Consider the following 17826-nt stretch of genomic DNA (forward strand, 5'->3'; position numbering starts at 1 on the left):
CACATTAGATCTGGTAAAAGATAATACAAAGACATGCATATCTGTTCAAAATGTTGTATCAAGACTGCCCAAATGTGCCTAATTGGTTTATTAATACATTTTCAAGTTCATAGTTGTGCACTCTCCTCAAACAATAACATGGTATTATTTCACTGTAATAGCTACTGTAAATTGGACAGTGCAGTTAGATTAACAAGAATCTAAGCTTTCTGCCCATATCAGACATGTCTATGTCCTGGGAAATGTTCATGTTACTTACAACCTCATGCTAATCACATTAGCCTACGTTAGCTTAACCGTCCCGTGGGGAGGGACACCGATCCTGTAGAGGTTAAGGCTTAAACATCCATATTTAACCTGCCTCTTCCCCTTCATCTACACTGACTGAAGTGGATTTAACAACTGACATTAATAAGGGATCGTAGCTTTCACCTGGATTCACCTGGTCAGTCTATGTCAGAAAGAGCAGGTGTTCATAATGTTTTGTAAACTCAGTGTATAATTTAGTGTGGAAATAGTTTGTTTATGCCAACAGGATTGTTCTGTGTTTGCCTGTGCATCTATACTGAGATCAGTTACACAATGCATAAAGAAATAAGCCCCCTGTGAAGAAGAACTTCCTGTTTTGGTGTCAATGCCAAAATTAGCAGAATCAGTCTGCCTGCCTCAGATACACGGTGTGAATGGCGATGTAGAGCAGTTAGTATGGTAGTTACATGAGCAGTTCCGTTCCATCCACCAGATGGCCGTATCTAAACACAGACTGGCTCTGTACACTGTCAGATAGCTCAGCTGTCACAGAGGCACTACACTATCCACCATCAACCGCAATAAGAAGAGGGACACAGTCATAATATATTTAATAAAGTCTTCAATTGGGTCTACTGTCTGTGACTGTCTGTGACTGACTGTCTGTGACTGACTGTCTGTGACCCACTTGCTGACATTAAGGACCAACCTCACAGGAAGTGTTCAACTATGAGCCTCATCTAAGCATCATCTGGTGTCCATCCCTCTTTCTCTCCCTCCCCCTTTTCTCTCATCAAAATGTATTCTGCTCGGAGGTTAATTATCTTCCCTCTTTTTTGCTTTCTCTCTTTACTCCTCCTTTCTTTCTCATCTTGATAACAAAACTGTGTTGAAGAAACCAGAAGCCTCTAAAGGGCATCAAATGTAATTATGAGGAGAATGGGGCAAACTCACAACTCACTTTGCTTTTAATACATAGCGGGGTTAACTATTACCTGTAAAATATAAGGAAGCCATGCTTGGCTGTCCTCATTTGGCCTCTTGAAAAAATATCTGTTTATAATCATGGGTGTTCACTAACAATTATCTTCAAATCTATGAGTATCCTATACAAAAACAGTTAGTGACTAAAATGTTTTGTGATTGAGAGCTCTGCATACCCTTTTGGGACTAACAAATCTATTTACCTTTACCGCCTGGTAAGCTTTCTTATCATCTGTGTTTCCCTTGGAAGCAGGCTGGTAAAAGTGGCATCAGTGGTATTTACTGGAGTTCCACATTAAAGCCACTCATGCCAGATTCCCTCCAGTTGGACCCAGTTAGGCGGTCCTATGCCAAATGTTTTTCAGTGCTTTTCGAAACTAGTGAAATATGTTCACTATGCAATGGAAACATTAAACAGATCTGCTGTGAACAGGATGTCAATGCAAACTCCTTTGAGAGGCATAACTAAGAGGAATGAGGTATATGCCTATAAAGTATATACAGTATAGTGATGTATGACTATGACCTTATACAAACGGTATACTGTATTCTCTGACGGGATGTGTACAGCGCTGTGTTTTCCTTGCTCAGACTAGATGGATTCTACAGATGAGGTTATTTCCTCAGGCTACTGTCTATAGACTATGTACATAGAGACCTGGGCCAAGTTACATCTGGAACCTTTAGAAGATCCCATAGCATCCACACACCTCGCTGGGTTAATAATTAGGTCACGAAACCTGAACGCCTGAATGCTTTGAGCAATTCAGGTAGGGTTCAGGGAGAGAGGTGTGAGGGAGGAGGGGAGAGGAGGAGGAGGGGGTAGATGAGTGAGGAAACAAGCATGGTCACAAACAAAGCAAGTTTCATGAGGGAGGAGGTCTAGTGATCAGCTCCCGCGTTTGCTTGAGCGCTCTCTCCTCCTCTTCTTCTGGCTCCTCTCTCTCTCTCTCCCTCTCTCCCTGGGTTGGGGTGAACAGCAGGTGGCGCAGGCAGTGAGTGCAGCCTTAGCTGGACATGGGGATTAGAAATCGGTGACACTCCACTGACTTCTGCACTGGAGCTTCACACTGGATGGACAACAAGCCCACCACGGAAAAGTAAGTGGTTTTCTCTGCTCTCCATCCCTGTGTGATATTGTAGCTGTTTTATAACTATTACAGAGTTGAAGAAAATAAATAGTCTCAGATATTAGAAGGAGAAGGTACAAACTTGAATTGGATGGGAGGTTTCAATAGATCAGGACCAGAGATGAATGGGGTTTTTCCTCTGCTCATTAACAGATTTCATTTCACTTCAATGGTGTTACGAATGAGACAGTTCAAGTTGTTATTTTCAGATTTAAGATTGTGTAAAAAATGGGGACGTTCAAGAGTCCATTCTAGAAAAGAAAATGAACATGTGTAGCCTGGTGCGGATAAGATGTCTGTTGCTTTTGGGGTTGATGGACCATTTGTACCTTCATGCCCAGTGAACAGAAAGTGATTTGTGATGTATAATGTGTTATCCGCTCTTCATTTTTTCACACTAACCTACATGTCTGAACTGGTAGATTGACATCCTGTTTTCCTAGAGAGACAGGGAGCTGTCAAGGCTCATGTCTCACTAGCACCATGCATCTCTTCTTCTGTCCACAACAACATAACCCCTCCTTAGTTTCTAGAGATAGATGCCCAGCTTGATTGCAATAGGGCCATTGCGGGAGCTTTTTGCCTGGTGCTTAAGCTTTTTAGCTGGCTTATAAATGGGGTGTTATGACAAAAGCTGTATAATAATGCAAAATGGGGTCACCAGACAGTGCAGATGGAGGATAAACAAATTACATATCAAGCCAATTAATACAGATAGAATGCCTCACATCATTCTGCCTCAGGCTATAAAAGTCTTCCTGGTAACAGGAGTTTTCATGTATGACTGTACTAAACGACATAAAGGGTCAAATAAAATGTACCAGTATGTTTATCTTTGAATTATACAACTGCCTTTATAAGGGAATTATATTAATCTTAGCTTTCCTAATGTGGGTCCTGTTGATTCCTGATCAGCCATCCATCTTGGTCCATATCAAAATACAGTCCCCATGTCTAATCTAAGTGGGCTGGCATGTCTTTCTACACTTATCTGCCTCCTAGGACTGCCAGTGCCATTTCATTGACAATATGTTCCAAAACCATCACAGCAGTTTGAGGCTGCATTGTGGAAACATTAGATGATGTATTGCTCTAAGTGTCAAATCCTTCATTCTGCTGGAAGTCAAAACAGACAGTCAACGTTTGTTTGCCAAAGGATAATGGTAATATACTGCATGGTTGGGTTAGCAAGGCTTCCTGGATGTTTCTCAGATGGCTCAGAGGCTATTCTCCCTGTGAGATGAGATCCCTGTGTCTCATTTATCCCGTTTTAAAAAATGTCCTGTGCATACATGCTTCATGGCTAAGGTATGGCTGTGAAAGCCGGCACTCAGGGGAGAGGAGGCAGCATTAATATGGCAGAGGTTTTCTTTTTTTGCAAATGAAAAGACTGAGGGTCTGAGTGTGAACGCATGCTAAAGGTCAAGGTTCCCTCTGCACTGACGGAAAACAGGCAACGGGAAGTGTCATGATATTATTTACACTGTAAAGGGGTTGCTGTGAATTGAACAGTAAGTTACAGGCAGAAAAGAATCATGTAAGTTACTGTATTTCATATTGCACACACCACATACTGGTTAAATTGGTACAGCATTCTTACTAATAGGTGGAACAAATATTACAAGGCACGCGTCAAAATATTTTAATGAGCCAGAAACAACAATACCATGCACCTAGAAGTGGTTAAAAGGTTTTGGCGCTCCAAAAAATACAGTACAGGGATGGATTACAGTACCATTCGAAATACAGCAATTCTTTCCCCTCCTACATCATTTTCTCACAATGCACCATAATTTACAATATGCTGCAGTAAAAAGTTTCATGGTATTTTCCTGTTGATAATATCCCCAAATTACCATATCAGTTAGTTTTCCTTTACAGTGTAGCTTAGACTATTGTTTAGCTAAGACCAACGTGGAGAAATGAAAATTGGGATAATGTGCAAAACAGTCAGGGTTAGATTAATGTTGTATTTTTGTTAGTAACAGCTGGTGCACGATATCTAAGGAGGTCTCAAGGTTTTGCTTGCCTGAGGTAGAGTATCTCATGTCAAGCTGTAGACCACACTATCTACCTAGAGAGTTTTCATCTGTATTTTTCGTAGCTGTCTACATACCACCAAAGACTGAGGCTGGCACTAAGACCGCACTCAATGAGCTGTATTCTGCCATAAGCAAACAGGAAAACGCTCACCCAGAGGTGGCTTTCCTAGTGACCGGGGACTTAATGCAGGAAACTTAAATCGGTCCTACCAAATTTCTATCAGCATCTTAAATGTGCAACCAGAGGGATAAAAACTCTGTACCATCTTTACTCCACACATAGAGACTGATACAAAGCTCTCCCTCGCCCTCCATTTGGCAAATCTGACCATAATTCTATCCTCCTGATTCCTGCTTACAAGCTAAAATTAAAGCAGGAAGCACCAGTGATTCGATCAATAAAAATGTGGTCAGATGAGGCATATGCCAAGCTGCAGGACTGTTTTGCTAGCACAGACTGGAATATGCTCTGGGATTCCTCCGATGGCATTGATGAGTACACCACATCAGTCATTGGCTTCATCAATAAGTGTATCGATGACGTTGTCCCCACAGTGACCATACATACATACTAGAGGTCGACCGATTAATCAGAATGGCCGATTAATTACGGCCGATTTCATGTTTTTATAACAATAGGTAATCGGTATTTTTGGACACCGATTTGCCGATTTTATAATTTTTTTAAATTATAATTTTATACCTTTATTTAACGAGGCAAGTCAGATTAAAAACACATTCTTATTTTCAATGACGGCCTAGGAACTGGGGTTAACTGCCTTGTTCAGAGGCAGAACAACAGATTTTTACCTTGTCACCTCGGGGATTCGTTTTTGCAACCTTCCGGTTACTAGTCCAACGCTCTAACCACCTGCCTTACATTGCACTCCACGAGGAGCCTGCGTGGCAGGCTGACTACCTGTTACGTGAGGGCAGCAAGAAGCCAAGGTAAGTTGCTAGCTAGCATTAAACTTATCTTATAAAAAACGATCAATCTTAACATAATCAGTAGTTAAACTAGTAATATCATCAACCATGTGTAGTTATCTAACGTGTCCTGCGTTGCATATAATCGATGTGGTGCCTGTTAATTTCTCATCGAATCACAGCCTATTTCGACAAACGGGTGATGATTTAACAAGCGCATTTGCAAAAAAAGCACTGTCGTTGCACCAATGTACCTAACCATAAACATCAATGCCTTTCTTTAAAATCAATACACAAGTATATATTTTTAAACCTGCATATTTAGTTAATATTGCCTGCTAACATGAATTTCTTATAACTAGGGATGTGATGTTGTCACTTCTCTTGCGTTCCGTGCAAGCAGTCAGGGTATATACATCAGTTTGGGCCGCCTGGCTCATTGCGAACTGTGTGAAGTTCATTTATTCCTAACAAAGGCCGTAATTAATTTGCCAGAATTGTACATAAATATGACATAACATTGAAGGTTGTGCAATGTAACAGGAATATTTAGACTTAGGGATGCCACCCGTTAGATAAAATACGGAACGGTTCCGTATTTCACTGAAATAATAAACGTTTTGTTTTCGAAATGATCGTTTCCGGATTCGACCATATTAATGACCAAAGGCTCGTATTTCTGTGTGCTATTATGTTATAATTAAGTCTATGATTTGATATTTGATAGAGCAGTCTGACTGCTCTTCGCAATTCTTCAAGCATTGCACAGTTTATGACTTCAACCCCCAAGATTAGGCTGGTGTAACCGATGTGAAATGGCTAGCTAGTTAGCGGGGTGTTACATGGGTAACGCTGCTTCGAGGGTGGCTGTTGTCGATGTGTTTCTGGTTCAAGCCCAGGTAGGAGCGAGGAGAGGGACGGAAGCTATACTGTTACACTGGCAATACTAAAGTGCCTATAAGAACATCCAATAGTCAAAGGTATATGAAATACAAATCGTATAGAGAGAAATAGTCCTATAATTCCTATAATAACTACAACCTGAAACTTCTTACCTGGGAATATTGAAGACTCATGTGAAAAGGAACCACCAGCTTTCATATGTTCTCATGTTCTGAGCAAGGAAATTAAACATATTGCACTTTTACTTTCTTCTCCAACACTTTGTTTTTGCATTATTTAAACCAAATTGAACATGTTTCATTATTTGAGGCTAAATCGATAGTATTTATGTATTATATTATTATATTAAGTTAAAATAAGTTTTCATTCAGTATTGTTATAATTGTCATTATTACAAATAAATAAATAAATAAAAATCGGCCGATTAAATCAGTATCGGTTTTTTTTGGCCCTCCAATAATCGGTATCGGTATCGGCGTTGAAAAATCCCAATTGGTCGACCTCTAGTACATACCCCAACCAGAAGCCATGGAATACAGGCAAAATCTGCACTGATCTAAAGGCTAGAGCTGTCACTTTCAAGGAGCGGGACTCTAACCCAGAAGCTTATAATAAATCCCGCTATGCCCTCCGACCAGCCATCAAACAAGCAAAGCCTCAAAGCAGGACTAAGATCAAATCGTCCTACACCGGCTCTGAAGCTCCTCGGATGTGGCATGGCTTACAAACCATTAAAGACTACAAAGGGAAGCACAGCCGAGAACTGCCCATTGACATGAGCCTACCAGACGAGCTAAACTGCTTCTATGCTCACTTCGAGGCAAATATCACTGAAACATGCATGAGAGCACCAGCTGTTCCGGAAGACTGTGTGATCACGCTCTCCGCAGCCGGTGTGGGTAAGACCTTTAAACAGGTCAACATTCACAAGGCCACAGGGCCAGACGGATTACCAGGACGTGTACTGCGAGCGTTTTCCACCTCTCCCTGTCCGAGTCTGTAATACCAACATGTTTTAAGCAGACCACCATAGTCCCTGTGCCCAAGAACACTAAGGTAGCCTGCCTAAATTACTACCCATAGCACTCACGTCTGTAGCCATGAAATGCTTTGAAAGGCTGGTCATGGCTCACATCAACACCATTATCCCAAAAACCCTAGACCCACTCCAATTTGCATATCGCACCAACAGATCCACAGATGATGCAATCTCTATTGCACTCCACACTGCCCTTTCCCACCTGAACAAATGGAACACCTATGTGAGAATGCTATTCATTGACTACAGCTCAGCGTTCAACACCATAGTGCCCTCAAAGCTCCTCAATAAGCTAAGGACACTGGGACTGAACACCTCCCTCTGCAACTGGATCCTGGACTTCCTGACAGGCTGCCAGGAAAACAACCTCTCCCTCAACTTGATCAAGACAAAAGAGATGATTGTGGACTACAGGAAAAAGAGGACTGAGCACGCCCCCATTCTCATCGACGGGGCTGTAGTGGAGCAGGTTGAGAGCTTCAAGTTCCTTGGTGTCCACATCACCAACAAACTAACATGGTCCAAGCACACCAAGACAGTTGTGAAGAGGGCACGACAAAACCTATTCCCCCTCAGGAGACAGAAAAGATTTGGCATGGGTCCTCAGATCCTCAAAAGGTTCTACAGCTGCACCATCGAGAGCATCCTGACTGGTTGCATCACTGCTTGGTATGGCAACTGCTCGTCCTCCGACCGCAAGGCACTACAGAGGGTAGTGCGTAAGGCCCAGTACATCACTGGGGCAAAGCTTCTTGCCATTCAGGACCTCTATACCAGGCGGTGTCAGAGGAAGGCCCTAAATATTGTCAAAGACTCCAGCCACCCTAGTCATAAACTGTTCTCTCTGCTACTGCACGGCAAGCGGTACCGGAGCACCAAGTCTAGGTCCAAGACGCTTCTAAACAGCTTTTACCCCCAAGCCATAAGACTCCTGAACGTCTAATTAAATGGCTACCAAGACTATTTTAATTTGTCCCCCCCCCTTTACACCGCTGCTACTCTCTGTTGTTATAATCTATGCATAGTCACTTTAATAACTCTACCTACATGTACGTATTATCTCAATTACCTTAACTAACCGGTGCCCCCGCACATTGACTCTGTACCTGTACCCCCCCTGTATATAGTCTCGCTATTGTTATTTTACTGCTGCTCTTTAATGACTTGTTCCTTTTATTTCTTATTCTTATTCGATAATGTTTATTTTTTACATTTTAACTGTATTGTTGGTTAGGGGCTCGTAAGTAAGCATTTCACTGTAAGTTTTTGTATTCGGTGCATGTGACTAATAAAATTTGATTTTGATTTGAGATTGATCTAATAGCTTTGTGACTCTAAATAAATTACTGTACATGATCTATTATCAATAATAAAATTAAGCAAATGTAAAGTGAAGAAAAAACAGTGACTGGAACGAGCTGCAACAAACACTCAAACTGGACAGTTTTATCTCAATCTCTTCATTCAAAGACTCAATCATGGACACTCTTACTGACAGTTGTGGCTGCTTTGCGTGATGTATTGTTGTCTCTACTTTCGTTCCCTTTGTGCTGTTGTCTGTGCCCAAGAGTGTTTGTACCCTGTTTTGTGCTGCTTCTGTACCATGTTGTGCTGCTGCCATGTTTTGTTGCTACCGTGATGTTGTCATGTTGTGTTGCTACCATGCTGTTTTGTCATGTGTTGCTGCCATGCTATGTTGTTGTCTTAGGTCTCTCTTTATGTAGTGTTGTGTTGTCTCTCTTGTCGTGATGTGTTTTGTCCTATATTTTTATTTAATTAATTTTTATTTTTAATCCCAGCTCCTGTCCCCACAGGAGGCCTTTTGCCTTTTGGTAGGCCGTCATTGTAAATAAGAATTTGTTCTTAACTGACTTGCCTAGTTAAGTAAAGGTTAAGTGAATAAAACATTGATTGAACATTGATTTATGAAATGTCTTTACTGCGTCACTGTTTAGGAATATAAACATATCGTCTCACAGATTAATGATATTTGCTTATCAAGAATATAATAAGGGCTGTCTCTTACGTGTATAGAAAGCATGTGCCCTGCTCTAGCCAAAACATCAGATTTAGAATGGTTTTGTTCAATGTTAATTAGCTCGAAATCTATTTTCCCACCATCCCACCAATTAATAAAAATTAAGTCTGGAGCAGGATGATAGACTGAGCTAGGATTGGCTGAAGATTTCAAAGCAGCTGGTTTTCAATGAATCTGTTTAAGCCTGAGAATGTGCATTTTAATGTCCTTTGGTAACCACCAACGAACTTCGTCTCATCTCGGAATTAGTAGAGACAAACTTTTGAGTTCAACCATCATATATGATTGATTGCTGTGTATACAGTTCGATACCAGTAAATCATTTTACCTGAGATGAAACCTCTGGTCCTTTGGAGTTTGATATGTGCTCAGTCACTAGACAGACAATCAGACATATGTCATTTGACCAAAGGCTGCTGAGCACCTAATCCTTCTTTCATGTAATGACTTTCTTCTTCTGTCTTCTCCACAGCTCAGGTGTCACAGCAATAGCGTCACAGGCTGAGGTTGGGTGAATAAACATGCACATGGACTGGATGAGACAAGCCAGCACTGGAATCAGAACGTGTGAAAAACAAACGGCTCAAAAAAAGAGAAAGAAGCAAAGTCCCTAAGTACATGTTGGTCCTTAGGTTGGACCACATGGATCATGTAAGCCCTTAGGTTGGACCACATGGATCATGTAAGCCCTTAGGTTGAACCACATGGATCATGTAAGCCCTTAGGTTGGACCACATGGATCATGTAAGCCCTTAGGTTGGACCACATGGATCATGTAAGCCCTTAGGTTGAACCACATGGATCATGTAAGCCCTTAGGTTGGACCACATGGATCATGTAAGCCCTAGCAGCCTCTGCCAATAAGAAAGGGTGATATCAAAACATGGAGGTGCTGCTCTGTGTCTGTACCCTCTGTCATCTATTGCTAGGCAAACCTTGATATCAACATGGGGTCAGACAACCCTTAAACTATTTATATATTTATAAGAACTGACTTCTGTCAGCATGCAAATGGAGCATAGATGAGAGAACCATTTGAGACAGAGAATCGGGCATTGACACGATTGAAGTATGTAGGCTACATGACCTATGATTCAGGACCTTCAAAGCAAAGACACAGGCAGTATGGAAGTGCAGACCACCTCTCTGGTTCAGGTATATGTCAACGGTACGGAGCAACTAAACACCTCATACGACTACAACGTCACGGACGCGTCTGAGAACCCAGACACCTACCAGTTCTACACCATCGGCCTCTTCCTCTCCTGCCTCTACACCATCCTCCTCTTTCCCATCGGCTTCATTGGGAATATACTCATCCTTGTGGTCAACCTCAACCACAGGGAGAAGATGACCATCCCAGACCTCTACTTTGTCAACCTGGCGGTTGCAGACCTCATCCTGGTGGCAGACTCCCTCATCGAGGTCTTCAACCTCAATGAGAAGTACTATGAGTACGCTGTTCTGTGTACCTTCATGTCCTTATTCCTGCAGGTCAACATGTACAGCAGCATCTTTTTCCTGACATGGATGAGCTTTGACCGCTACGTGGCTCTGGCCAGCTCCATGAGCAGCAGTCCTCTGAGGACCATGCAGCACGCCAAGCTCAGCTGCAGCCTCATCTGGATGGCCTCCATCCTGGCTACGCTGCTCCCCTTCACCATCGTCCAGACCCAGCACCGTGGCGAGGTGCACTTCTGCTTCGCCAATGTCTTTGAGATCCAGTGGTTAGAGGTGACCATCGGCTTCCTGGTGCCCTTCTCCGTCATCGGCCTGTGCTACTCGCTGATTGTGCGTATCTTGATGCGGGCGCAGAAGCACCGGGGCCTGTGGCCTCGCAGACAGAAGGCCCTGAGGATGATCGGGGTGGTGGTGCTGGTGTTCTTCATCTGCTGGCTGCCTGAGAACATCTTCATCAGCATCCAGCTGCTGCATGGCACGGACGACCCGGCCCAGCGCAGCACCTTCAGCGGCCACCTGTGGCACGACTACCCGTTGACGGGCCACATCGTCAACCTGGCCGCCTTCTCCAACAGCTGCCTCAACCCCATCATCTACAGCTTCCTGGGGGAGACCTTCAGGGACAAGCTAAGACTCTTCATCAAGCAGAAGGCCAGCTGGTCCGTGCTCTACCGCTTCTGCCACCACACCCTAGATTTACACATACCTGTGAGGAGTGAGGTGTCGGAGGTGTGATGCTGCAGGATCAGCAACATCTTTGTATGAAAGGTTAGGATGTAACAGAAGTCCAGGGGGGAGGAAGAGCTATGTGCTGCTGTGTCTACCCAGCAGGATCCTGGGAATTGTCTTCATGACACTCTCAAGGCTTCCAGAATTCAGCTTCTTATAAGTGGTAGAGATACCATGGAGGAAAACTGAAACTAACCATGAGGCAGCCATTTTGTCTCCTGTAAGCGTGGGTGGAGAACACACTGTGTATCTACATGTCATTAGATATAAATAATGAGATCAGGTTATCAAATACACATTTGGAAAATGGAGAAGGCAAATTTATGAAAATACCAGGTTTGGTGTTCTTTCAATGTCTTCTCTTCACTTATCAAAAGACAAAGTCATTATTCTAATGTAACAAAGCTATACCTGTCATGAAACCGCAACAATCTACTCAGAGAAATGGCAGTGAGGGAACAAATTAAAACAGACACATCAAAGGGACCAGTGACTTGCTTCTCCTTGACCCCAGTGTGGTTATTGTAACACTGTATACTGCTCAGAACTGTTTGAGTAACCCATAAGACTGCTGTTGTCGGATCGGTTTTTATGTACTGACAATTCACTGGATTGTAAGTAGATGTCCTTTTCTTTGTTTGCCTGTGCAAGCAATTGTCCACTAACACCACTTTTATTTAAATAAATAAAATAAGCGTTTGTTTTTTAGGAAGCTGTTGAGAAGCTCTTTGCTGACTTAGTACTGACAACCTTAAGTGTATTACAAAAAGTGGAAGTGGAAGACATGATATGCCTTCCACAAATCTAAACAAATCATTTTTCTACATATGAAAACAAATTGTAGGTGGTGACCTGCTGCATGCGCCCGGATGTCAGAAAAAGCTTCTTTACCTTTGATTTTCTCCTATGTTTACAGAATTCATTTGAAATATTTTTAACAAAAATATTCTTCAAATCAGGGTAGATAGCAAAGGAAACATGAATGTTCATTTTCCTCAAGCATACAGAAACAGTTGTGTGCCAGTGCCCTCAGTATTTGAAGAACGCTAAATATATCTAGTCAAGACCGATACTCATTCTAAAGACGGATGTTATCCACAGTATTATGACCCTAGTTGTCAACTCCTGTTTGCCTGAGGCAGAAACAAGGAGGCAGGTGTTGCTCTGAGCGGAGGAGATGGGACTATATGTAAACACATTACTCAGTGAAAACGACAGAGGCGCTGCGATCATCTCTTGTGTTTACTCTCAGTCTCCAACAGTTTCAGTCATTCTAAAACTACAGTGAGCAGGGACAGACTTATTTACCAAATGCTTGTTTACTTACCAAATACTATTTTGGGTAAGGGATGAGAGTAAGGATTAACGTCCTTTTAAACATCCTTTTCTGTCTTGCTAATCTGTATGTGAAATAAGGCTGAATAAAGACCAGATCTTTTAGTTCTTGTTACAGTTGAGAGCATGTACAGTAGGCTACTGTAAGGAGTCGCACCTGCTCCTGTTTTGCTAGAAAAAATCTCCTCAATTACAGGAAGCCGGCAAAAGAACTGCTCGCCTCAACTATTGTTCTCATTCACTATAAACACAAAAATTCTGCGGAAATACACCAGTCTTTGTAAGTTTATGCCATGACCCTGTTAACCCTTATTGAACTCTAAGACCATTGCCTAAGTCATTACTGTGTATGATATCCTTACTGTGCATTACGGTGCATTCTGAGAAAAGTATCCATTTCCCATGAATGTAAAAAGGAACCAATAGAAAAACAAACAAATACAATGGATTCCAGTAATTGCAGTTCCCAGCAGTTAGGTTTCTGTGCTATTTGTTTGTGTTTGTGAATTGATCCTAGGTTACTCAAACTGTAACAATCCATTCTATCTCTAATTTGAATCTGGGGAAATGATGGATTAGTGCATGTGTCAGATATCGTTTGACTAATAGGCCTACTTACTGAAACCACAACAGAAGAGGCATGGTATATTTTTATAGACATAAAATATCTTATAAAATCTGCCAACAAGCCCTTTATGTGCGCCTGAATTCCCACACGTGAACCATCCAAAACAAGCAAACTATTTTCAGTCAAGATATCAATAATAGCATAGTCTGGGTGTTACTTCCAGGGCATTTCCTTTCCACCAACATGTACACATCAATAACCTCGAGATTTGAGATGTCGATGTTTGGAACCAGTTCAGCTCATCATTGGAATATGTGTTTGGTGGTAGAGTAGTGTGAGGGTTCGTAGAGAAATAACTTTGATTCGTAGTTTAGCAATAACAAAACACACGCACAGCGTGTAACTGCCATTGCTAGTCATAGGCAATTTGAGGCTATGTACTTCAGGATTATGCAACAGGCGGGCCACACAAACAGGATGGCAGTGGCTCATTTGGGTGCCCCCACTTTGTAACATTTATGGCCTAACCCATGTGCGTTGTTGAAGAATACAATAGCACATTGATTTTATTTTAGAGTGCCTGGCTAAAAAAAGCCAGGGAATCAAAAGCTGGGTTCCTAGTTGGAAGTAGATAGACTATCATGATCAACTTGTTTCTTACCTTGTAATAAATACTAACAATACACACTATCAAAGGAGAAATAAGGAGTAGTAATTAACAAACTATTAATAATAATTACAAGGCAACTAAATACTGGCTACTAAGCCACACAAGAGGAGTAGAAAACCCATTGGACAGTGCTATAAACTTGTTAATTGAGGCTCCAAATCATCTGACATAAATCCAGTTTACAGCCTCTGTGTATATCATTGTCAGCCAGAGCAAATGCAATAAACAGTTAATGCGTCAGGTTGAATCTAACATGGCTAAAAGTGACCTGTCTTTTTATTACTCTCTCATATTACTGTGAATTGCACCCTCTATCCTAAACAACATTTTGCGATTAATATTCTCAAAGCTACAAACAAAAAACTACTTCGGTATCATTCCAGAGAGCAAATAGGTTCCCATTGAAAAATGGTTTCAAGGATGATACAGGGCAGGCCTGCATGTACTGTAGTCATATCCTGTGGTTGAATGATTGTTTCTGTGGGTGTTGCTGAGACAACCTCCCAGTGGGTCTGTTACAGTAATGCCAGTGAGAGTTCAGTAAGTTACATTGTGTGTGAATGGGACAGTGTGCTGCTGGGCTGGATGGTTGTTAGGGCTCCATGGCCAGCCTGTGGCTGTGGTAAGGCTGGGCTGTATTTGTGGACGGAGCTGCACAGCGGGAGATGGCGGCTTGGCGTAGTCTGGGAAAAGCATGAGCCCAAACCACAAACTGTTTTTCCAGCTGTGATGATCCAGGCAGCCTGGGAAATCAGCTCAGAGCATTGTTTGAATAATTGTTTGTAGGGGGTCTTTCGTGAAAATGTCAAACTTGTTGTGGTACATGATACAAAGATCTGTCCTTTTCACACAAAACACGTCATATCCTTTCAGAGTGTACCTCGTCTCTTTTGGGTGAAATAGCATGTTAAATTGCTTGTGCATGAGAACATACAGGAGATACTCTCTGTGTACACTTGTGAACCACATATAGCAGAATGTTCAAAAATACTAGAACGGGGCTGGGTATGTCTGCCTATACAATGTTTGTATGAGATTTAGAAATAAAATAAAGATCCCTGTGAGAATGACCTCAGGATGCGACTATCAAGGAAGGCGACAGAAGGGACCAAGACAGGAAGATAAGTGAGTGATTACGCAAGGATGACTGAAAAGTTCATTAATATACAGAAGCTGCGGGCAGACGGACGGAACCAAAAGCACCCCAGGTCACCCACCCCCTGTGGTGAGGCAGAGCAGGACCTGTCCGGCACACGTGTGGTGTACACAGACACACACACACAGGGAAATATAGACTGTGAGAAGAGTTTGACAGGGGACTGTGTGCGCAGCTGTCTGTTGAGTAGGGATCAGAGTTGGATGTGACTGACGTCATAGAAAGCAGAAATGGTGTGACTTTTCCTTCGATTTATCTACCGCATTTTTTCTCTTTGAATGAGGTTTGCTTAGACCCTTGAGCATGCTTGGGCAGTATAACTTGACTTTTAAAGATGACCAGAGTAATACACCCTGACATTCTATTGCAAATTGAAGAAAGGGGAAACATGCACCACAGCCAGTATTGGGAAACTACTCCGAAAATATAGTTTACCAAGCTACCAATTACTTCACACAAGAAGTTAAGCTACACTAAAGCAACCTTAAGAAAAATATATTTTACTTAACTAAAGTTACTTTGAAAACTTAAATTAGAAATTGAACTACATGGAATTCACTACTCCTCAACACTGACCAGTCCAAGGAGTGAGAGAAGGCTGCTGCCATGTCAAAGTAATTAAGACTGGATAGGGCTCATGCATAATTGTATGACAATGCACGCTGTAGCGCTAGGTAGATGAATAATGGATCTGACTCATAATTGCATTTGTAAATTAAAATTATTCACAGAAAAACGAGAGGTGAAAAAGAAAGATTGCATTCTGGGTAATAGAAAGGGCGAAGGATGATATTTGCACGTATGCTGAGATACACAAGCGTGCATTCAAGCAAATGATTGGCTGATTTTGAGACAAGTTCAATTTAGACAGCAAGCATACATAAAATGAAGAGGGCACGTGGTGACGAAGTTGATGTACTCTATCTGAAGCTGAGTGAAAGCTTAATGTGTTTTCATCATTCCTCCCCCTTGCCTAGCAGCACCCCTGCTCTACGTATAGATTTGACCTGCTACAACAACTGCACACACACCAATACGTGCACACATGCAGACAGACAGACAGACAGACAGACAGACAGACAGACAGACAGACAGACAGACAGACAGACAGACAGACAGACAGACAGACAGACAGACAGACAGACAGACAGACAGACAGACAGACAGACAGACAGACAGACAGGGGATATAGTAAATATGGTTATGGCTATGTCCGAGGTAGATCAGAAGAGTATGTACTGTATGCAGCCACTGATAAGTGAGAAGTGTTGAGCAGGGTGGATATGGGCTTCATCTCCATCTTCAGTTCTATTTGTCTTTATCATGCAACGTGATGAATCGCTGGATAAAGCACAGTCAGATAATACTACTCTGCCCTCTAGTGGTATACTAACCAAGCACTATACTCTCTCTCTCTTTCTCTCACTCAAACATGCATGGCATGCATGCACGCACGCACACACACACACACACACACACACACACACACACACACCGACATACACACACACACACGGACACATACACACTACAATCAATAGAACATCCAGCGTCACTTTACTTGGACTAAGAAAATGCACTTTGACACTGTCAAGTAGAATTATGACCATCCTGTGTCACTTTACTTGGACTAAGAAAATACACTTTATGACACCATCAAGAAGCATTATGACCATCCTAATTATATAATCCAGCAGTGGTGAAAAAAGTACTCAATTGTCATACTTGTGTAAAATTAAAGATACCTTAATAAAAAATTACTGAAGTAAAAGTCCTCCAGTAAAATACTACTTGAGTAAACGTCAACAAATAGTATAGTGGTGGAAAAAGTACAACATTGTCATACTTGAGTAAAAGTACAAAGTAAAAGTAAATGCTATACTTCAAAATCCTCATATTAAGCAAACCAGACGGCACGATTTTCTCTTCTTTTTTTTCCGGACAGACAGGGGCAAATTCCAACACTCAGACATAATTTACAAACGCAGTATTTGTGTTTAATGAGTCCGCCAGATCAGAGGCAGAAGGTATGACAAAGCATTATATTGATAGGTGCGTGAATTGAACCATAACTCTGTCCTGCTAAGCATTCAAAATTGAACGAGTGGTTTTGGGTGTCAGGGAAAATGTATGGAGTAAAAAGTAAATATTGTCTTTAGGAATGTAGTGGAGTAAAATTAAAAGTTGTCAAAAATATAAATAGTACAGATACCATAAAAAACTACTTAAGTAGTACTTTTTTGCCTAAGTACTTTACGCCAGATAGGCCTATCACGTACATGCCCTTATACCAATCATCAGTCAAAAAGAGGGTGTCTTGTCCTGCTCTTGAAATCTGCTTCTGCATTCATCCCAGTCATCTGAAACAGAGCATTAGGGTAGGTCAATGAGTGCGCAATTACAAAAATAATTACATTTATTAGGTTTCCCTCTCCAAAATTACAATTGAACGTAGGCCCTACACATACAGTAAGTGAGCAAATATTACAGCAGATGGTGTTAACAACTATAGCATATCCTACCTGTGTTTAGTTTCAATCAAAGCACATAATGCCTAGTTGTGCGTGCTGTTGAGTTGTGGCCGCAAGAGAGAAA

The 17826-nt window shown here is 41.8% G+C and overlaps 1 protein-coding gene and 1 long non-coding RNA gene across 2 annotated transcripts; both read left to right on the top strand.

The window, feature by feature from the left end:
* Positions 1 to 2222: 2222 nt before the first annotated feature.
* On the top strand, positions 2223 to 9904 carry LOC115171196 (uncharacterized). The gene is made up of 2 exons (XR_003871149.1): positions 2223 to 2333; positions 9785 to 9904. It is a non-coding gene; the product is annotated as an uncharacterized LOC115171196 (long non-coding RNA).
* Positions 9905 to 10055: 151 nt separating this feature from the next.
* On the top strand, positions 10056 to 11930 carry LOC115170614 (G-protein coupled estrogen receptor 1). The gene has a single exon (XM_029726870.1). The coding sequence runs from the start codon at positions 10402 to 10404 to the stop codon at positions 11506 to 11508; it is 1107 nt and encodes a 368-aa protein (XP_029582730.1). The 5' UTR covers positions 10056 to 10401; the 3' UTR covers positions 11509 to 11930.
* Positions 11931 to 17826: the final 5896 nt, after the last annotated feature.

Source organism: Salmo trutta, chromosome 32 (genome assembly GCF_901001165.1).
Source record: "Salmo trutta chromosome 32, fSalTru1.1, whole genome shotgun sequence".
NCBI lineage: Eukaryota > Metazoa > Chordata > Actinopteri > Salmoniformes > Salmonidae > Salmo > Salmo trutta.